The 23,428-nt window shown below is 31.4% G+C and overlaps 1 protein-coding gene across 1 annotated transcript in view; it reads left to right on the top strand.

The window, feature by feature from the left end:
* The first annotated feature begins 119 nt into the window (after nt 1-119).
* The window catches only part of LOC113398132 (E3 ubiquitin-protein ligase UBR1), a 35,225-nt gene continuing 11,916 nt past the window's right edge, over nt 120-23,428 (top strand). The window contains exons 1-7 of the mRNA XM_026636730.2: nt 120-425; nt 10,159-10,263; nt 19,021-19,169; nt 19,991-20,155; nt 22,116-22,270; nt 22,726-22,868; nt 23,239-23,335. Of these exons, the coding sequence (XP_026492515.2) occupies nt 10,175-10,263; nt 19,021-19,169; nt 19,991-20,155; nt 22,116-22,270; nt 22,726-22,868; nt 23,239-23,335 (798 nt within the window). The 5' untranslated portion in view covers nt 120-425; nt 10,159-10,174. The remainder of the gene's footprint in view (nt 426-10,158; nt 10,264-19,020; nt 19,170-19,990; nt 20,156-22,115; nt 22,271-22,725; nt 22,869-23,238; nt 23,336-23,428) is intronic.

Below are 23,428 nucleotides of genomic sequence, written 5' to 3'. Positions count from 1 at the left end.
GATAGTCACAGAGTATAAGAAGTATAATCGCAAATAATCGAACCTGCTGAAAAATTATGTCGTACATAGTAAATGTTCATTCTTAATATAATTTTCAGTCCTTTTCGTTTAGAGTACGGATTAAATAAAGTCTATTTAGGAAATTAAAATATTAAAGAAAAATAAATATACTTAAAGAACAGATAACTTCCGCACGATATATTTAGTAATTTCACGCTGTGATGAAATGTCACAATTTCAGTGGATTTGTGCCAATGATAGAGAAATCTAGCAATGTGAAAAATTGTGATGTTCATGCAATCCGTAATTTGTGATAATAAAAACGTTTTGTGTTTAAACGAATATATTTATAAAACTGTCTGGGGCAGAAAAGTTTGGGCGGAACAAAGAAATCGAGTTGGATGATTTAACAATTTTGATCTGAGGTAAGAGAAAGATTTTCTTTTGTTGCGTTTTGTTTTATTCCGTCGCAGTTTTGCTGATGCGATATAACGCCAGTTTTAATGCTTCTGGGTGCATAAGGATATATTTATTTATATCATTCAAATGGAAAGTTCACCACAGAATAATACTATTATATACATAATGATCTGATTGTATTTGTAACCACCAATTGGAAACTAATTTTCAGATAAATACGAGAATAGATCTCAAATTTCAAATATTGATGATATAATATTCGTATATATATATAAATAAAATAACATATGTGAACTGTCATTAATCACTATAATTATACTAATATTGTACTTGTATTGAAAAAAATATTCAAAACGAAAACTACCAAAATTCTTTTAATTTTGAACAATAATAGATTGCATAAAAAATGAGAATATCAGGGTTATAATTGATATCACCATATGTTATATTAAAATTGTTTAAATGTTTTTACTACTGGTCTTTTTAATTATTTACAAAGTAAAGTGTACTCACAGCTTTTCAAATAATAGATTTTAAAACAATGATTCAAAAGATATAAAATGTTTACCACATTATATAGCATAATTTGTCTAGTATGTTGTCCAGATATTAAATAAAATATCATAATAATTTGAAGTCTAGTACTTTAGAGAACTTTTTATCTATATATATATATAAGGAAATGAGTCAAATGGGCTATGTAGTGAAGAGTGTTCAACTCCATCCAATGAATATGCTGTCTGATTTAATTTTCCAAAGGAATACATAAATACTAATTATAATTTTTTTTGGTGGTAGAATTGGCACTTGTAAAGTGGTAATTTATACCCAGACACAAAGTCTAAATGTTATACTGTTAATCATCTATGAGTGTTAATCAACTGAGGTTGAGAAAGAGTAAATTTCCACACATCGCAACCTCGCAGCTTCAATAGAAAAGCATAATATTGCATTTTATATTAATGAAATTTTATACTTTATTGTAAGTAAAATCTTAATGTTACTAGGGTTAATTACTTACCTTAGTAGAAATTATTATGGTACTAATATTTTGTTATCCTAATACTTGTTATTACTGAATGTTGTTATCTATTTATATATAAGTAGATAACTACACTCAGTAATACACCTTTTTCACCTCTGTCTGTGTATCTTTTTTTTTTGATTGATGAATGTTTAGGGTTATCATTATAAAAGATTATGGTCGAAATTCAAAGATTGGGTGAATTCATTAGTAAATATATAGAGTTTTAGGGGTTGGTTACCAGGTATTAGGCATAAAAAAGTAGCCTAGTATGCCTTTTTTTGAGGTCCAAGTTCAGGTTTAGCCGTGAAAGAGCAACGGATAGACAGACAGATAGTTACTTTTCCATTGTATAATCTTAGTATAGATTAAAAATTTTGTACACAAGCATGTGCAGAGGAGGATACATTTGGCATAAAGACAATGTCAAAATTAAAAAATCTTTATTTAATATGGAAGTGTTACAATTACCTATTGATAGTCAAAAATCTACCACCAGTTTGGAAATTAATACCTCGGATCTGAGGAGAACCGGCGAAAGAAACTCAGTGGGTTTCTTATATAAATAAGTTTCAACACAGTAGATGTGCAAGTTAAATTTATACACATGTGTTAGAAATATATTATATTGAATGAACTATTCCTTGTTTATGTTCATACAGCCAATGTCAACAAACTTAAACTTTTATTAATATATTTTCCGCCATTTCCCATTGGATGAATGGATTGACATGATAAGGCTTTGCCCAGTTTAGCATAATTTTCTTATCATTTGTATCATTATAATAATTCGAAAATTATCAGATAAATAAAATAATTTAAAGCTTTGTACCAAATTAGAATAATAATTTAGTACCTTACTGAATATGAAATGTAATCCATTGGAATTGTAAACAATGTATCTTATACATCTATGATTACAAGTCTCATTTTTCTCTCCAATGAATTATGGCTAAATTTCAAACAGTGACCATTAGTTTTTATTATTCTATGAAGTTAAGAAGTGTATTATGCAATCTGTAAATTCTTAACTTGATTTCTAATAATTTTTTAAAGTCTATTTCTTTCTTTTTTTGCATAACGTTTGTTTTAAAATGATTATATCATAACTTAATTATTTCACTATATAAATAAAAATGCTGATATTTTTTATTATAAAAGTTTTTCAAGCAATAAGATTGTTTTTCATTCTAAAAATTAGTTTTTTTTTTTAAGACGTTTCACGATGCAGAATTTTCGACATAAAAGGTAGCTATTGGTGCCTTAACGTAAATTTTGTCTATCCAGCAGCATAAGGCCGCAACATTCGATAGGAACGAATGAACACAAAATTAAAGTCAAAGCACTCAGAACCTGTGAAATTTATCAATTGATGGCTTAATTCGTCCTGACAACAAACTATAAAAGACTGTCTGAAGCTTGGAACTTCAAGCTCCACAACATGATGCCGCAAAATTGAACATTGCTTTGTGATAATACCAACTTTATATTCAAACCATAATGAATGAAATCATAGCCATATATGGTATCTAGTACTTTGATTAAAAAGTAGTAAGGTCTATTTAAACACATATAAATAATAATTGATAATTAAACGAGAAGATATCCGCCTGATAAAGAAACAGCTATCTGCATTAGTTGGTGTATCAGTGGCCAAAATTGTATGAGGATCCTACACGATAGTCCTATATGACAAAATGTATAACGAAAATGATCATCTGGTCAGATTCAACAGCGATTTATGATTGACGCGTTTAAGCACTTTGAAGCTGTGATGAGGATCTTTACATCGATTTTAAGGTCGATTGTGACTGGTAATGAGAAAGGGGTTAAGTTAGGTTAGAAGACCATCAAATGGCACAAAAAGGACCAAGACCATCCCAAGAAGTATAAGGTATCAAAATCTATGGCAATCGTCTTTAGGACTCTGAAACGATTCTAGTCATTGAATTTAATGAAAATATTACTGCGCTTCCATATAAGCTAGACTGAGACAAGTCACGAAGAAAAATATACCAGAATAATTATGCAAGAGTGTGAAGCTTGTGCAGGCAGACAATGCACCGGTTCACACGAGTAAAGTTGTGATGGTTGCTTTCCATATAAACGCTTTCGTACCGGTTCTTCACCCATCCTTTATTGCGATTATGGCCTATTGTTTGTTTTAATTTTAAAAAAGAGGTGATTTTATACTTTTGCGGTCACTTGTTTTTTTTAGCTACCGTAACCGAAAAAGCAATGGATCTTTATGATTTTTTTAAAAAGTTCATTTACGTTCATCACGACGGATTTTTTTAGTGTTTAAAAATTAACTTAATTCAATATTTCGAATAGGTCCAGATTTTTAAAACCTCGAGTATTGAGTAATCTATTTATGAATAAACCTCTACTTGAAAAAAATTTTGTAACCTCGTAAGAGAAAAATACAATAAAATGCCTAAATGAATAAAGGATGGAATATACAAAAACTTTTATGACATCCACGAAGTAAGGAGCCATTTATTGCGATCAATTAAGAAAGTAAAGAAAATGATCAAGTTTTTGAAATAATCAAATACCTAAATAATAATAATGAGTTAATAAACAAGTTACACTCTACTTATTTACCTATTATATAAACTTGCATAAAAACTTGTTCTTAATTTTATAAGACATTGCATCAATAGCAATACTTACAACAAGCGTAATTAATTAAATCAGCCTAATGAATATGTATCAAATATTAACTTTTTTTTTTTTAAATTAATCCTCCTAGAAATCTGTTACCAGCATCTTTGACGACGTTTGACGAGGTGCTTAATTTTCCTTGCTTTTGCTTTTGAAGAACTTATTATATAAAAGTAGGATGTATTGTTTTTTTTAATTATTAGTATTTTTCCGGATAAAGCTACTCGTAAAATAATGACGTCATATGGTTAAATGTATTTTATAATTTTCTAAGCAGATGTTGCATGCAGAAGTAATAGCTCGATAACACATTTTTTTTTAAATATAATTAATAATCGAATTATCACGATACATTGTAGGTTTGTGTATCGTCATAATTCGTTTACGATTACGAAAAATGGACATTGGTATTCGTGTTAATTTAAGTATTTCTCTATTAAGGCTGGTTAGGATTTTCGGATAGGCGATTAAGATTAACCAACTGCGCAGGTCACGAGAGATATGCATCATCAGATCACGAGTGTGTGTGGAGACACAGGTGCACTTTCTTTTCTCTCACGCTCATAATCTGAACGGCCGGCAATCCGCCACTATCGGAGAGGGATCATGTGTTTTACGTCCTTACTAAAACGCGACAGAGTGTACAGCCAACCTATCTCTCGTCTACTAAAAATAATTTCTACAATAACCCAAGACCTTCGGATTTGTCACGTTTGAATGCGCAAGCGATCCCGTGGCGCCTCAGAAGAGACGGAGAGGGATACGGTACCCTCTTCTTCAGTGGGTTTTCCGCTGCACTCGGCGAAGGTGAGTCGCGTATCCATCTCCGATTCATGCGGGGGCAACGCTTAATGTGCGTTTCCAGCTAAAAAAGGACTACTGGTTTTGTAGCCTTATTAGGTATTAATATAGCATTCTAAACAACGATTTTGTAAATGCTGTATGGCAAGAGAGTACACTGTTTAAATGCGTATAAAAAAAGAGAAAATTATGCTTGACGATAAGAAGTTTACGTATAATGTAACTATACAAAATATTTTTATAAAATAAATATTAATATAAAATGATCTATGTTTATACTTGTATGTATTTTTCTTAAGACTTTGACTATAATGTAGATGTAGATGAAGAAAAATGTATATTTATATCCTTAGGTCACTAATTATGTAACTAAATATTTTCATTATTTTGATAATATCTACCTGATCTATTCGACCAACTTAGAGTTATCTGGGGTCCCGTTTTAGGCCAACATATTTTGGCCCAATATTGATCTCTTCCGTATATCCAGATTCTATTAGGCTTTTACAGTATATGACACTGAGTGAAAAGCAGTTCACGAAGAGTATGGAGAATGAGTAATGCCATTAAAAATATATTCATTATTACAAAAAGTACCTTTTGTAATGTATTAAATAATCGCTTTTAGTATAAAATGTCTTGCTTTAATTATTTCTGAAATCGTCTATCGAAGTCGAGCCCTACTATTAGTTAAATTATTTATTAATAATGATATACAGGTACATTACATTGAATAAATTATTTTATTACAATTCTTTCACATATATTTTTACTTTTTCACTGGAATTCCTTAACTTTGAATTTTTTATTTTGTACGATAACGAGACAACGTCACTTGACCTACTCCCGGGTTCACTAATTAAAAACGTAATAATACTGTATATGTATACTATTTTTTATGGAGTTTGTTAATTTTCTTGCAGTTCACATTATAGTTATAAATTTAAAAAAAAATATCTCATTGATCGGATCATCATACGGCCGCATATTCTGAGCTTCTGGGTTCAAAACTTCGGGTCAAATAAAATTAAAAATTGTAGGGGTTTGCTATCGAGAAATTCTAAGAAGACCAGAGTATGGAAATAGGCAGTGTTTACACTACCGTGCTTCTGGAAGCACGTAAAGCTGTTGGCTACGCGCCTGAACTCTCCGGTCGTGTCGAATTGTCGGTTGCTGTCCATCTAATTATAAGAGTGAGTCAATAGAGAGTTTACTTATGGTGACGCGCACACCTTTGCACTACAATAAGTTCCGCGCAGTCGCTATCTCGTTTCAGATTGACCACTGTAGCCGAAATCGGTCAGAATTAAATATTCATTATATGTATATATACATTAGTGCAATAAGATGTGCGATTAGTTTATGTATTTATACAATTCAATTTCATCGTAACTTTATACGAAACACAACGACAAGTTCCGGGCCGTCCTTAACCACCTAGGGCAACACCTAGGGCTGTAATGTGCATTCGTCGCCCCTTTTATATTCGAGTAGGGTCGCACTGGGCTGCAACCTTTCCGGGGCCTTGGTAGAAATTTTAGGCGATTTTTTTTTTCGTGCGAAGCAAGCTTATTTGCAGCGTGATCGAGTACTGATCCTAACGATATGCACAGCGTTCATTGTATGCTGTACGGGAGGTAGGATACTAAAGAGCTCGGCGCCCCCCCCCCCCAAACTTTACGCCCTGGGGCATCGATCCATCGCATCCAAAAGTAAGGATGTAAAGGGCAAGGAAATTTGCTTTTGCGCAATCAACGATTAGTAGCAAGTGCTTTAAGCGTGATTAAATAAAATATATATCGATATAATGTATTCAACCGAATAATGTGATCATAAAAATACAATAATGACCTTACTGTATCTCGCTCGACATCAATGGATGTTTTTAAATGATGAATATAAATTGTAATAATCTTAACTTAAATAAAATATACAAAATATTATATTTTTAGATAATCCTTAATAATAATAACTAACACTGATGTGCGGAGTTTTATTATCAGTATTTTTTTATATTTCAGATATTAATACGTTTTTAAATCGTATTTTTTTACGTTGCTGTTCCAAGGCCTCTCCTCTAGTCGATAAGGTTTTGGTGCTTATTCCACCACACTACCGATGCGGCATGTAGATACACAAGTGGCAAATTTTCATCCCACACAAGTAGGCCTCCTTACGGTGTTTTTCTTCCCCGCTTAGCATGAGCCCAATTATAAACACATTAAAAGAATATTCGGTTAAGATATACCCGTTCAAACCACCATTTCGCTCAAGTTCAAGTTTTTTTAAGTAAAAATATTGTCTATTTTAAAATTATAATCATAAAGTAAGTATAGTCATAAATAAAACATAAATGTAAAAAAAATACTAAAATATGCAAAGTGTGGATAACATTTCTGCCACGTGCGCACCATCAGCAGGTGTTACAAGCCACGGGGTTAATGGCCTTTGATAAGGAAGCGAAACGATAGTTCGGTATGATCACGAGTTCGATATATATAATCCGTCATAACTCATCCCTGGCCTAGGACAGGCTTAATATATTAAAGTAAGATCTCGAATACTGGCAGATCAACACTTGGATCCACTTTGGCCTATTCATCGTCAAGTCGTAATGATACAAGTACCACATCGTCTTATGTATTTAATTACACAAGTACGAACAGCTTTTACAGGACGGAAATACAGCAAGTATACAGATGGGGCGCAGTTGTACAACTAGCGAAACGTTTTCGTTTTCAGATTATCACGTTTTTTTTGTCAAATATCGTAGAATAGCCGGGCCCAGCATACCGATCGCCACGTGCCTACTGCTTTGCCGCGTGACCGCTTCTTATTTTAAAAGGTCGTCACTTTTACATTAATGCAGATGTTGAGTTGAAGTTTTCTTTGTTTACAATCCCATGTGTCAGAATCTGAGAATAAGGATATAGAGACGCAGCTGTTTGTTTATTTACACATACACATTTATGTGCTGTTATAGTTCCTTCGCTGTCTGTTATTCCTTGATATATTTTGTTCTGGAGGATATCTTCATTGGAATTTGAAACGGTGAATTACTTGGGAAAAATAATGACATATGTACGTATTGACCTAGGAAATTACTTGCTGAGCGTTGTTCAAGTTCAATTAACCATAAATTTAAAATTTTAAAAATTAATACGAACACATTTTTGTCTAGTTCAGACAAAATTGTTATTCACTCACTATACTGAGTTTAAATTTTAATCAACTTAGGAAAATACTTTGTGTTACGATTGTACAGTTGCGCAAAGCTGGCGGTCAAAGTAGCATGCGAAAGCGATCCTGTGTATCCCCGCTGAAAAGACGGAGAGGGTAACGCTGGTTTTTAGTGGGTATTCCGGTGTACTTAGCGCAGTCCTGGGCACCGGCGTGTCGCACATACCGCCCCCCCCCACTTTACTGGCGAAAACGCGTAATGTTTTTCCAGCAAGAAACAAAAAAGTTGCGCAAAGCTTTTGTCTTCATCTATCCGCCTGAAATTGTTATACAAAACATTTAACAGTAACTATTAAACTTATTGTAAAGTAAATAGCATTATGAAATATATATTTAATAGTTATAAATAATCTACCAGCACCTGCAGAAGGCAGTGATGTTCGATACTGGCAAGTTTATTAAAACGTTTCTAAGTATAAGATGGACATCTCCTAATATTAGCATCTCTCATTCAACCTTCTTCTTCTTCAAACCCCGTTTTACCTATTTTCGAAAGGGCTAGCAAATAATTCTCAAGGCAAGTTATAATCGCTGAGGAAAATTAGTATAAATATATAATAATAATAATACGCCTTTATCATTAATAGTAATCCTAATCATATATTTATTGGACTTTTTATGAATTATGAAATCCACGATTATAATTTTATAGTAAATGTTTCATGTTAACACGCCTTTATTCCTATTGTACGTATGTATATAGATGTACAAATAAACGTGTTCATTATTATACTTGAATCACTATATTGAACGTGTATGAAGGCCGAGTGATGAATTTCCTCATTTTCCGACATTAACAGCTATCGGAACGAATAAGATTAGGTTTTGAATGCATTTCCTGAAATAACTACTTTATCTTGAAATACGATATGATATTATATCATGTGTATATAAATACAATTTACTATACTAAAAAAAAAAATCATTTGCATTTATACAAAATTTTTTGGTTTCGCATGGAGTATTGACTGGAGTATAAGATGTCTAATTTTTACGGTCGGCCGTGCGCTGGATGTTAGCCTTCTTTGGGAATGTAAACTTGAAACTCGCTAGTCCTTCTCTATAGAAACTACTTCCTGGAGCGGTGGTAAAAGGACCAAACAAAAGTACACCCAAGTGACTAGTTGAATAAAGTATATCTTTAGTATATAATGCCTGTACAATCGGATATAATCAGAGTGATAGAATACAGAGTGCATCTCTATTTTAATTTAGAGTAGCGTATACACCAACTAACATTGATGAAATAATCTGTGCCCTATTGGCACGAGTGAAAGCCGTTTAAACAGATAATTAAAAATGGATTAGAATGGCCATCCTGTATAAAATATGCCAGGAGGACGTAATAATTGTTATTGTTAATTTATTGTGTGTTATTTATTAATCAACTTCATTATCAAATGGATGGTACAGTGCTACTTACTTTTTATTTTATATATTGAAGTTAGTAGTTTCTTGAATGTTTTTAAAATGCCATTGCATTGGCAAGTTCATAGACTCTCTTTATGTTTTGTGTTTTTAATGTATAAAGGACGACGACAAGGGTGATTCAACTTAGTGTTATTGACGTTTTTGTTTTTCAAAATATATTAATATATGCAATTATATTATATATAAATATATATAGTAAGATATTATATATTTCTCATACTTTTCGTCTTTTTAATCAATACAAGTTAAATAATGGTTTATTACTTTGAATGAAAATACTTGAATGTACTGTAATATAATTTCTTATATATATAAGCTTTCCTTTGTAGTAAAATATTTTATTCAACTATTTTTAAGAACACGATTGAAACATAATTAATAAAATAAATTTACATGCCGATTCGAAGAATCGAAATTAATGAAAATGTCATGTGCCACGATTAATCATATTATCGAGTGTTAAGGATCTTAATTAATAAAATAAATGTAATGCATATTTTATCTAAGTCCGTTGTAATATTATTCACGTTGTAAGTTAAAGATTAGCAATGATTTATTCCCTTGTGTTGTTGCAGTCGGAGATAATTGGAGATGAGCACACCACCGCCGATGCAGTTGGAGGTGGAAGTCGGCGACGAGTCTATGGAAGAAGACGCTGCAGACATGATACCGGCTGATCGGTAACTTTTTTTTTTTTTATATAAAGTTAGTCTAGCAATATATTTCTGAAGATAAGTGAAATCCTGCTTTTACCCTCGCTTTTACTTTTAGCATAACGTTTGAGGGTAAAATTGGTGCTAAGAATGGGGCCGACAACCTACAGTTCAGCGTTTTAACAAGATCGGATTTGTACGATTAGACGTTGAATATGTGGATATGGATTTTATGTAATAAGATAGTCAAATTGACCCGAGACTTAAGTCACGAACTCTGCATACTTTTTTGTTGTTCAAACATCACTGATATTTATTCCATGAAATTGATTAAATTTGATAATTAAGGATAGCCGTTTAAATTTTTTTCTGATCGATTCAATGGTATAGACGTAATAACCACACAGATAGAATTACTTTCGTATCTAAAATATAAGGCTCATGTCAAAATAGTTAACTATAAATATTTAAATATGTTGTACTGGTTGTCGTTCGCTCGGATGTTTCAGGGATTGGTTTGGGTGTTTGGCATAAAAGTAGACTATGTCTGTCTGTAGATTATTCTTGGAGTTCAAGTTTGCTTCGTACAAAATTTCATCAAAGTCGATTCAGTCGTTGGCCTGCAACAGAGCTACAGCCAGACAGACAGAGTTACTTTTGCAGTTATAATATTTTTATTTTCTTTTATGATATCGGTAGGCGGACAAGCAAATGGGCCACCTGATGGTAAGTGGTCACCACCGCCCATAGGCAATGGCGCTGTAAGAAATATTTACCATTCCTTACATCACTAATGCGCCACCAACCTTGGGAACTAAGATGTTACGTCCCTTGTGCCTGCTAGTATGGATTATGAAATTGATTACGTATAATTATTTTGCAACACAAGAGATATTTTTTTTTTTGTATTTCTTGCTCCTGTTCGATTAACATAGGGATTATGTATCAAAGGCACACCAAGTCTAGTCCAGTCTAATCTACACGTTATATCGACTTGTTTTTTCTTCACTCTCACACAATCTTATCAGTATCATTTCCATATTGCGATCGATAATAATATTTATTTTGAATTATTAGTGTTGCAAATCGCTTTTAAAGATCGAGTGCTTTTTATTGATTGTTGTTTAAATAAATAAAGTGTGTTGTTATACGGTATAGGCAATTGTTATTAAAAATATAATCGTTGATTGTTGTACACGCACGTATGTACGTAACGGTGTCGGGCTAACAACATTGAGTTGCAATTTTTTTTTAAATTATTTATATTAAAATCGTAATTTTTTTTTTTGTGTCCGATAATTTAATTCGTGTTTCAATCAATGAATCGCATAGTGGTATGATGTTATTAAAAATATTGCAAAATTTGTGTTGCAAAAGTGATGTTGAGTTGCTAAATGACGTATGTGAGTGTGATTCGAATGATATAAAATATAGGTATGTGAAATATTAAATATTGACATTAATATATATCCTTCAATATTTCTCATTTCCGTATGACTAAATTTTTTTTTACGATACTATAAAATAGCTAAGGATTTTTTTTTTGTATTTCTATAATCAATTTAGTTAATTAGTCAAAGATATGTATTTTATGGATGCTCAAATTTTAAGAATACTTCCCCTATAACCGCCCTTAGCACGAATCAAATTATTGATTTTAGTTTGTATTTCAAATGTCAAGGATGAATTTGCGATTTATATGGTTCAGTCATTGTTAAAGCGGGTAAATGTTTTATTTAGTAATCGATACAGCTTTAATTGTCATAATAATATAAATGATTTTCTAAGTTACAAATTATTTATTTATTTTTGTTGCAAATAAAGTAAATACTTCACGTAAAATGAAAAATAATCATTCATATAAAAATAAATAATGATTCTTTAAATTACACGCAAAGGCGGACTTGTCCCAAGAAGGTATGTAGTTGAACTTGAGTAATCTCTTACGATCCTTAACAATGGTGTAAAACATTTCATAAAACGAATGTAGTGTTGTATATGATTATATCAAAGACCATGGATAAGGAAATATAACAAAGATATATTATTATAACTCTGTCTTCTATATTTAATGACACACACACACATATATATATATATATATATTTAATGGTTTTCAAAATATGTATTAAATAAATAATGTTCCAAAAGTTCAAATAATCTTGAAAATATTACAGTGGTATTCATAACTTATGTTAATTAATTTAATGAAAGAAATATTTTATTTCGAGGAAATACGTTTACCTTCTATCCTTTATATTGTTAAAAAACTTTGTTTCATTTTTTATGATTATATTTTTGATTGCTATCAAAAAATAATGTTGGCAAAAAATTGTTTATAAGTCAACATTCTACACGGCAAATTTAAATTGTATGAAAGTATATTAGTTACCGGTAAGTAAAATCGTACCATTTTACTGAAGTGCTTAAAAAGAAATAATAAATCGCTAGTCCTGCTTTCCAAATAAACCGACAGTAATAATAGTTGTAAGTCGTATATAATACGATTATGACTCATATATTTTCAAACGAGAACATGTCTAAGAGGTTTCGTTTTTATCAATTGCGTATCTAGAAAATAGTGTCGTACGTAGTTACTTTACTACGGCAATAAAATGTCACGCTTTGCCGATAAATATTATTCCTGCAAACATTTTTATTGTTTTAAATAAAACTAGCAGAACATTAGCACGCTTAGCTCAGAGCGTGTTTAAATGTTATTCTAATAAACCTATTATAAAAGGTAGTCGATTTTATTTGAAATCCTATTCGTTTCGAATTGACCTATTCGATTCGAATATTAAGTTATATAAGTTTTATAATAAATATTTACTAATATATTGTAGGTATTTATTATGCAATCGATTTTATGGATTGAATGTAATGATTGATAGGGTTATACTAATTATCACTAATCTTGTCGGAAGGTCGCAGTTGTTGAACTTATCAGTCTAACATCATAAATGCGAAAGTAACTCTGTCTCGCTGAATTATGCTAAAACTGATCGTTTTTATTAGATATAATATATTATAAATATAGTGGTGTTGGTGGCGTATACAAATTTTGTACGGAAGATATATTTATCTATTCCGATCGAAGTAGGAGTACCAACTTTTGAGTCATATATTTCATGCGATTTGCTAATAGCTCTGCTATGTTATGTACTTCAAACAGCTCTTCATTAATATAAAATGATTTATATACCACAATTTTCTCTTTAACCAATCAATTTACTTTAATTTTACTTCTAAAGTTCTGTTATCAATTTTTTTAATGAGTATCAGATTGTTCAATGTCTCGATCATTAATTCGTTGTCAAATGACGTATATTTGATTATATGTTAGTTATGGTATATACGGTATTTACCAAGTCGCACGAGGCGGTTGAAATACATACTAAAAAAAAATTTCTTTTTGGCAGACTCGCCTGCAAGACCGTCTGGGTTGGTACCACCCAATCATCATATATTCTGTATTGCTGTGTTCCGATTTGAAGGATAAATAAGTCAGTGTGTGTATAGTGTATAGGCACAGGGGACACGTCATGTCAATTGTTATGGGCGGTGGTGACCACTTACCATCAGATGGCCCATTTGCACTGACCAAATGTCACCGATTTCATAAAGACAATCACGAGTTCCTGGGCCGATTAAAAGTAATTGGGTTTTTTTATCGAAAAATTCTCAGTGACAGTCAGGACTCTGGAAGTTGGAAGTGTGCACACTGCTGTGCACTGGAAGGCGCGTAAAGCTTTCCGGTCGTGTTGGATTTGCCATTCACTCTTGAATGGAATCTAATTTAAATCGATTTTATCGTTGAATAGGCCATCGATAGAAGCAGGCAGGTAACAGTCCACAGCAGTTTTTATATTATGTAACACATTTGTTGGTTTGGGGCTGTTTGCGTTTCAAATTATTGTTATTTGTCAAATTGTATGCCGTATATTCAACGGTTTATACATAATTTATATATAGACTTGTTCATATTAATAAACACGTCTAGACCTTGATATTTATTGATTTATTCAGTTACTAAGAAATCATCATCTGTTAAGAGCTATAAAATTATAATTCATTCATGTTATTTGCAACTTTAAACAAAAATACAACTTAAATTTAGATATTTAAATTTTTGCATTTTTCTGTATTACAAACAAATATTTTTGTAATATGTTAGGGTGACCAACTTTCCGGTATTTGCCCGGACAATGAGGTACAGAAAAATTAAGAAACAAAACAACACCACGAAGCATCCGGTAATTTCTAAACCATAACAAAATAGCATCTATAGCATAGACAACATTAATTAATATTTTCGTTTCAAATTATTCAAGATTTAATTCTTGAAGGTGAATTTGAACGCTTATTATTATTATAATTAATTAATCGTCCTGTGTCCTATATCGTCACGTCTGGTAGCCCTGTTACAATATAAGCTATCTATCGTTAGTACCTACATAACATCGTGAATGATTTAAACGTGACCAGTACTGGTGCTCGTCTATATACTATGTTATGTATAGATAAACTCCAGTCGGTAACTTAGCTATAGGTAGGTGCTTTATTCTTAGCTATCCGGTCGCAATTGCTTTGTTTGTTCCAACATACAATGATAATTATCTAGGGGGAGTGCATATTCTTTCGACCCGAGATGTTGAAGAAAATAATAATTTTAAATTCCCATTTTAAAATTCGAAAGTGATCGTAACCGATTTATACTAGATCTTTTAATAGCCACTGAACAGAACGACTAAAATATTTATATAATATGAACAGATTTTACAATGCACCGGAGTTTTGAACTCTCCGTTCATCGACACTATAGGATGAGCTTATATAATATTCAGAACTTATCTATTTTTGTTTGAATATTACATTAAGTTTTAGAATATCTGCAACGGACAATGTTTTATTTAGTAGAAAAATATAATCGTATGCCGTATTTTTGCGCTTTGTGGAGAAACATATTCATTATATATGCCGTTTTCTTAAAAGTTTGACAAAATTTTAAAGTATAAAAAATATCTACGGATGTACTTTTTTTTTATTTTTTATTATGAGTTCAAAGGTTTTAGGATTTTATTCGTCTTATAGCAGATATTAATACTTCATATCACTTTTGTCACACACACAACACAAAACGAAGGTATTCGATAGACGAGTGAGCCAGCATCTTAGATCCCTTGGTTAATGTAGTATTGACAGTGACTGGAACAAGGGCCGTTTAGCAGTTCTATTATAGTGCATATAAAACACAATATTACTAATTTTACGAGTTTTCGTTTGCAGATAGTTGTATCTTTATACGTTTATTTTTTATGAGTTCTAGTTTCGGATTTATTAAAATACATTTCACAGTAATACTACAGAAGCGAAAGCGTGGGCGAGCAATAAGATGACTGTATTAATGGGCTTAAGGCTGGCTGGTTACGAGCGGAGAAATTGGCGCGTTACTGATTGTGTTATATTCGTCTATACCTTTCAGTAGGTAAAGAATCCTATGTTATGCTCACAGCGGTCATAGAGTATGCCTTTGGGCAAATTGATCTTGCGGATTATTTACAAGACAAAAATAATACTAATACTAGATATTAGGGCTCGCTTGACCCTTAAAGTCAAAGGGTAATCCTAACAATAAATGCCCAAATTTTTAAGTATCCTATCGTGAGTCTGATTCAAAAACTACGAACACATGTTTTAATTTGTTACTCGAATGAAACACCGAGAAATAACTTGCTTATTAAAAATTCAAGTTGCGTTTGTACGCATCGTTTCGATAGGGTAGTAATAATAAAATGCTATTCTTAAAACAAAAGAACGTCGCTTCGCAAAAATATTTCTCTCCGAGTTTACTTTTTCTCTTTGTAAACGAGGTCGCATTAATGGTTCAGTGTCATCCACAAGGTCTTAGGGAAACAGGTACGCTCCACACTGGGACAGTGCCAGTTTCCTACAATACATACGAACAAAAATAAATTTTATTAATTTGCAATAAGGCTCATACCATAATTATAGTGTCTCAAATGAGAAATGCACATTTAAAGGAAATTTTGCTTTATTGTTTCGTATTAAGGTCGAATTTATATTAAATATATAAGAGCGATTTGACTTTTCTGTCGATCGCTTTTGAAAGGTCATTGATTACTCTACTAGCAAGTCTCAATTATTGCGATTATTGACATTTCAAAATTGAGGAATTTGTTTCAATTTTAAGCAAAAACTTGGCATTGCTTTCATATAATATTAGAATAAGGTCTTAAGGTTCGTAAAAGTCGCGATATATCGGCGATTTTAAAGCTGGTTTTGTTCGATTGGCCAAATTGCTTTAAAAAGTTAACGGCCTTTAATTACATGTTTAAATTTCTTCACAGGTGATTAAAAAACAACTAAATACTTGTAATTCAAATATACCGCTGATTAGTTCAGATTCAGACGAATAATGCATTTTATTTATAAACAAAGGTAGACACGGGAATGACGTTATGCTTTGTGGTAGCGACTGCCAATAAACTCTGGCCATTTTTTATATTGCCAACACAAGTCAAATTCCATTTCCTAGTAGTATTTCATTCATTATATTCCATCTTATCTTATCTTTTCTTAAACCGAAAAACTTTGACAAAAAATGTAAATATAAATACAATTTTTATATACATAGATCTGCTTAATAAAAACCGCCAAATTTGTGTCACCGGTTCTTCTCACGTATGAGGTATTTCCTTCCGAACCTGTGGAAGATATTATACAATAACTACTACTCTAAAGCCTTGAAAATTAATTCTAAATTACTAATGCGCAACTGATAAACTTTTTATTTATAACGGTTCGAAATTCAATTTGTCCTATCTTTCATTTAAAATACAAACAATATAAAACTTATACATTTTAAACCTTATCTCCTTGATATAAGATTTAGTTTTTTTTTTTTTGTTATCTGGTTCGTCTTCACCCGTGTCACTGACCGTACGATGAAAATAGAAATAATTTCATCGTTTCAAGTTTTGTATTTTAAACTTTATTGCAATATCGATAAGATTTATAATGGTATCGTGCAAACGTAATTTATGAGGCTTTATTCCTGAATTTAGGCTGTTGAAATATTATTGAACAAATGGCCTATTCCAAAAAAAAAAAAACATATTTTTATCGTGTTCCATGTCTTCGTAATAAAGGGGTAATGTCTTTGAACTTTCAAAATTACATTTTTTACGACAAGAGATGAATACATTTTTTATACAATGACCTCTTAAATATATTTTTTTCTGTCGGATTGTGTAGAAAGATTACAGAAGTGGGTTTAAATATGTCATGTAGAATAAATATATTTGGGAGTAGAAACATGTTTAACAAATAGAGTTCGATTTTTAAAAATCTAAATTTTGACATAAATAACCCTTACAGGTCCCCAGTGACCCTTCGACATTATTATAGTATAACATGATTGTATTACGCGTGAGTGAATAAAATCGTACCTAGATAATTATTGATTTAATTTAATGGTTAGTATTCTGCTAATAGTATTTTACAAAAGAGATTAGTAACAATAATAAATAATGACTGAGGATTTTTAATTTTAAATCTATCAGCTCCACAATCTTGCGAACCTCTAGAAAGTAATTTAAGCGCATGTATGAGATACTCCTTTACGTCGTCCATGTCTTGGGAAGGGTATTTCTAGCTGAGGACAATGCTTGAAGAAACACAGTTATAATATTAAATATATATATATTTATTGTAACAGTTTGTTTATTTTTTTTTTGTACGAAGTTCTTATACGCGGTATACAGTAAAAACGTCAGAACTTTTACTCTCATTTTTTATTTTGTCTTTTCTTTTTAAACTCACTTTTTGTTATTGTTTTGATTCACTGGGAAATTTAATTAAAGAAAATAAAATCTTCTCACAAACTTTGTTAATTAATTTCATTGTATCTGTTATTTATTACATAATATGTATATATATACCACCATTATACCACCACCACCACCACCGTTCATCGTTTCGGGTGACCCACGACTCCTCGTTTGCGTTTGAAATGTAGATTTTTTTAAGTCTACCTGCTTTATTAAAGCTATTTTATCATAGTGTGGCAATAGAAATAAAGCAAAGGCCGTAGCAGCTAATTGAATAATATCAATTCATTATAATATCGACGCCTGTCTCTCATCACTATATAAATTACAACCACGTTGAACCTAAATAACGTATGTATGTCAGACAAATGTCCAATAAAAAACATCATCAATAATATAATGTCCAATAAAAAACGTCATCAATAATACTCGAATATATTATTAACTCGTGTATAATGTACATTTTTTTTTATATAATTAGAATATAGATCTCTTAGAGTGGCCTCATGCCAAGTTGGGGAGCAGTTTATTGTTTACCGCGCTCCGGAATTATCGTGTTTGCTTATTTTACATGAGATTTTATACGCTCAACGTTTCGTTCGTGTCTAAGTTGGTTTATTGTGTCAATGATCTTGAAAAATAATCAATGTGTTCCCGTGACATAAAATATATGTATATATGAACGTTCCTCTTTTATTATTTTCAGCTACGATAAAGCTGAACTTTTAAATAATTGACGTTTGTTATTTTTGATGATCAATTTAAAAAAAAATGACGATCATCTTAATTTAAGTCTTTGTTTAATGACTCTATGTGGACTGCTGTCAATGAAACATTAGTCTTTAAAAATAATTCCAATATGATCTAATAATCCAAATGATAATCAAACTTAAAGTCCAGTTGGAACTATACCAATGAGTGATATCGACAGATTTACGTTACCCGCACGCGCTGACGCTGTTGTGGAGCTATGGAGGACGAAGATGGCAGAGGGCGTCCTCTCACCGGCGCACTTTCAGGACCACTGGCGTGTGACTGTGCCCAGGATCTATTCGCCACAGCCGAACAGGACATGCTTGGGTAAGTTTAAATTCGACCAAAAGTATAATTAATTAAGGCTATGTGAGGATATGATTTTGATTATAATTTCAGAAATAAAAACAATTTTAACATAAATAGCTTTTTTAATATTATTATAATCATATTACACAAGCGTCTTTTCAGGTTATTAAATAAATTTAAATTCAAACCAAAAAAATATATTATTAAAGTCAGGTTTAATTTCATATATAATTATACATTAGCTTAAAAAGACTCGTAAACAAGTCCGCGACGATCTTTATGTATAGTTCACAAATTGTTAATAGATGACTAACAGATATATGTAATTCAAATTAATTTTATATTATACAGTAAGGTCACGTTTGCCGGTTTATGGTTAAACTAAAACCAATTTTATGATTCAATAAAATAATTACAAATGTATCATTTGTAACAATTAAAACGTTTCACTTGTTATGTTTGTTTTTTAATCTGTTGATTTTCTTCAAAAGAATATTTTTTTCTTCGTTAACTAACTAAAAGGAGGTTATGTCTAAATATAAAAATAGTCAGTTATTTATCTACGTTGCCGTTGAAATAGCGCGTTGATAAAAAATCTGTTACACCAGCGGACGTATTCGTAGCAAAGATGCCTAAACACATTATTTACACTGCTCCTAATACATTGTTTGTCGGTGCAGATGTATGTATGACGCATTTCCAGCAGTCACAACCTACCCGCAAATAAGTTTGTCTAAATAAAAAGGTTAATTAGTAATCAAGTCCAAGTATGTTGATAAGTGATATCCGAAGTATATAAAATTTTATATATTATAACGAGAGTTATGTTTATATCCCAGATTGGTCCTTCGACGAAGAATTAGCAGCCAAGTTACTGATACAACCCCTGGAACAGTTCGTGTGGGGTTCCGCAGAGAGTTCTGAACCACCGCCGCCTCGACGGTCCACGTTATGTGGCCGTGTATTCAAACAGGGAGAGCCGGCATATAGTTGCAGGGAGTGCGGTAAGTGCCCAGTGCCTGGTTTATATATTCTATTTGTAGTCCATTCCAATGGCATGAACATTAAAAATCAACCAACTTTTACTATTATTTATTCACAAATTAACAATGAATCCTGCACATTAATTGTATATATCTGGACAAATGGTCTGTTTTATATATATATAAAGAACCAATACATTTAAATGTTCGATTTTTTTATTATTATTTATCATGTAAATTATTATACATGTAAAATAATATAAATTAAACAAACATCTGACGAAAATGATGGTTATTATCATATATTGTTGTGAAAAAATGTAGCATATAAAGTTCAAAGCTATCTCTAAACTCAATATACAGTAGAACCTCTATAAGTCGAACATCAAGGGAGACGCCAAAAATTCGAGTTATAGAGTTTTCGATTTATAGAGAATTTCGCCTTAGGCAGATTTTGATTCGACATAAAGAGGTTGAGATTCATTCTTATAAATTTCGAGTTAGAGAGGTAAAATAAATAAAAATTAAAGTTGCAGAGGTGACACATATTATTATTTATTATTTGTATATAATCAACAATATATCAAAACATCCTTAAAATACAAAAATATGGCATTAATAAAAGTCGGTAATTTTTTTTTTTTTTGCTTTATATAATTCATTCATTCAAACGAATTCTGACAATATTCACTGCAAATGACTTGTGCTTCGCTAAAATTCAAATGAAATCAAAACTAATAAAATGCAACACCTGACACCAAGCAAGCAAACACGTGTTAACGTTAGTCATAAATTCATGGTTATTCTGTTCATTGTATACTCCTCTAAATTGGTTTCTAAAAACAATTGTGTACTTACACTGTCGGCGAATTCTTAAAGTCGGTAACTTATTTTTTTTTTTCAAACTAAAGAGGTAATAAATCAAATAAGGGTGTTGTAAAGGTTGTAAAATAAAACATTGCTATATTCTAGATATAGAGGTAAAATTTAATTTTTCGAGTTATGGAGGGAAAATATGTACCAAAATGGTTTGGAGGGACTTACTGATTATTTCGACTAATAGAGGGTTGAGATTTCGAGTAAGGTTTTGGTGTTTGGAGGGAAGGGAACAGAACATTTTTTCGAGATTTGCAGGTTTTCAACTTATCGAGGTTTGACTTAACGAGGTTCTACTGTATTAAGTAATTTATTGGATGACATAACAAAAAAATATGATAGAAGTCAGAAGGCTGCTCAACGAGGCGATTGCAGAGATTGATAATCGCATGTGGTCTATTTTCATAGAGCACGTAATAAAACAAGAAAAAAAATTAAACAACTCGACAGTATACTGGATTTATCAAGATCTGACCTTTAAAAAAAAGATAATAAACGTATTAGACAACTCTGAACCAGAATCAAACGAAGGCTATTTATAGAAAACGTGCATAATTGTAATCTTCACCTTAAATCCAAATAAATAAAACTTTTAAAACGAATATATAATTTGTAATAAAAAACAATAACATCAAACATTCAGCGCTCAATCTTTTCATGCTACAATTCGAATATCAAGAGACATGTTAATTCGAGATCAAAGTTTTATTTATCATTACTCCACTTGCCATTGGAATGGACTCGAACTATATTTGTATTGCTTATTATTTTCTTGTTAAGTGTGTGCATTAAAATTAGATGTTAACAATATTCAAAGGCTCACGGAAGAAAAATCTTTGTAAACTGTATGTACAGAGATTGGTGTTATAAGAAATATTAACCATTTCATATATCCCTTGTGCTACTAAAACCAAATTAATACAGAAACTACAGGTGTAGCTACTGTATTAGTTTGGTTTTCATTCCAAAGTCCGTTGAACAGAGTTTGACCATCATGATAATAAAAAAAAATAGACTTAGAACTTAAAGAGTAGGAGAGAGTTAAATGTGAGATTAGAGCATGATGCATCAATAGATATTGTTATGATATTTTTTCATTTTACAGGCATGGACAATACATGCGTTCTCTGTGTGGAGTGTTTCAAGGTGTCTGCGCACAGACATCACAAGTACAAGATGGGTCAGTCCGGGGGCGGCGGGTGCTGCGACTGTGGCGATACCGAGGCCTGGAAGAGGGATCCTTTCTGTGATCTTCACGCGGTAAGGCGTTATTTCCTCCTACATAAGTAAAGTTTAAAGAGAAAAAAAAAAATAGGTTTAAGGACCGGAAGTTGATAATATGCAAAGTAATTTTAACATACTTTGTCGATAAAATGTTTTTTTTTGTAAAATTCCATCTATATATAAATATATGCTCAAATATTTAATGTATTATATTTACTAATTAACATTTAATTTTAAAGAGTATGCAATAAATAATTAATAAAAAACTAAATATAATAATAGTCTAATGAAATGATCTATCCATTATAATAACATGCTGTCCCATAGTTTGTACTATGGCATATGTATGGTATACATCCTATGGCATATATAGATTTACAATGGTACAAGGCCATATGTAATTAAATTTAACATGTTATATTTTTTGATATATTTAATAACAGAAATTTAATAGTATAAATATAATAAATAATATATTATTTCTTACTCAGGCTCCTGATAGCGAAGAGCAGGCCCAAGCCAACATTGGCCCCGAAGTGCTTGAACGAATGAAGATCGTTGCGTCAGTGTGTCTGTCGTATTGCTTTAGACTGCTCACGCTCGACCATGCGCCCGGACTGCCTAATGATTTAATGTAGGTATATTTTTTCATATAATCTAATTTAAGTATTTTTAGTTGAATGCCTACCGGGACCTCTGTATTAGCAAGCTTATAAGGCAGCAGAATCTGAGGTCCTCCGTTCAAATCCTTTTTTAATGTCACACTCTGAGGCTCGGAAAGCTTTAAAAGATATCCCGACCTTAAATTAGAACCGGGTAATGTAAACTAAAATAAAAAGCTAGACTAAAACTATATATATTTATATAACTATATATTATTATATTTTATATAAGATTTCATCTTTGGGTAGACCAACTATACTACGAATAACTTATTATATTAAATAGGTAGAAAGTCAATTGACACCTGTAGACTGTGACTAATTGAAGTTTTTTCTTTACAGATTAAAGGATGCTGAAAAGGATCTGCTACAGATATTAGATCAACCTGATTGCTATTGTACTGTGTTATACAATGATGAAACTCATACTTTTGAACAGGTAACATTTTTTAAAGGTTTTGTCAAACTTATGGATGATGAAAAATATATGCTGCACTGCACTATAACTAAGTTAATACTATGTGTTTTACTG

The sequence above is a fragment of the Vanessa tameamea genome, chromosome 22 (assembly GCF_037043105.1).
Source record: "Vanessa tameamea isolate UH-Manoa-2023 chromosome 22, ilVanTame1 primary haplotype, whole genome shotgun sequence".
Taxonomy (NCBI): domain Eukaryota; kingdom Metazoa; phylum Arthropoda; class Insecta; order Lepidoptera; family Nymphalidae; genus Vanessa; species Vanessa tameamea.
This window is presented reverse-complemented; position numbering and strand designations above follow the sequence as displayed.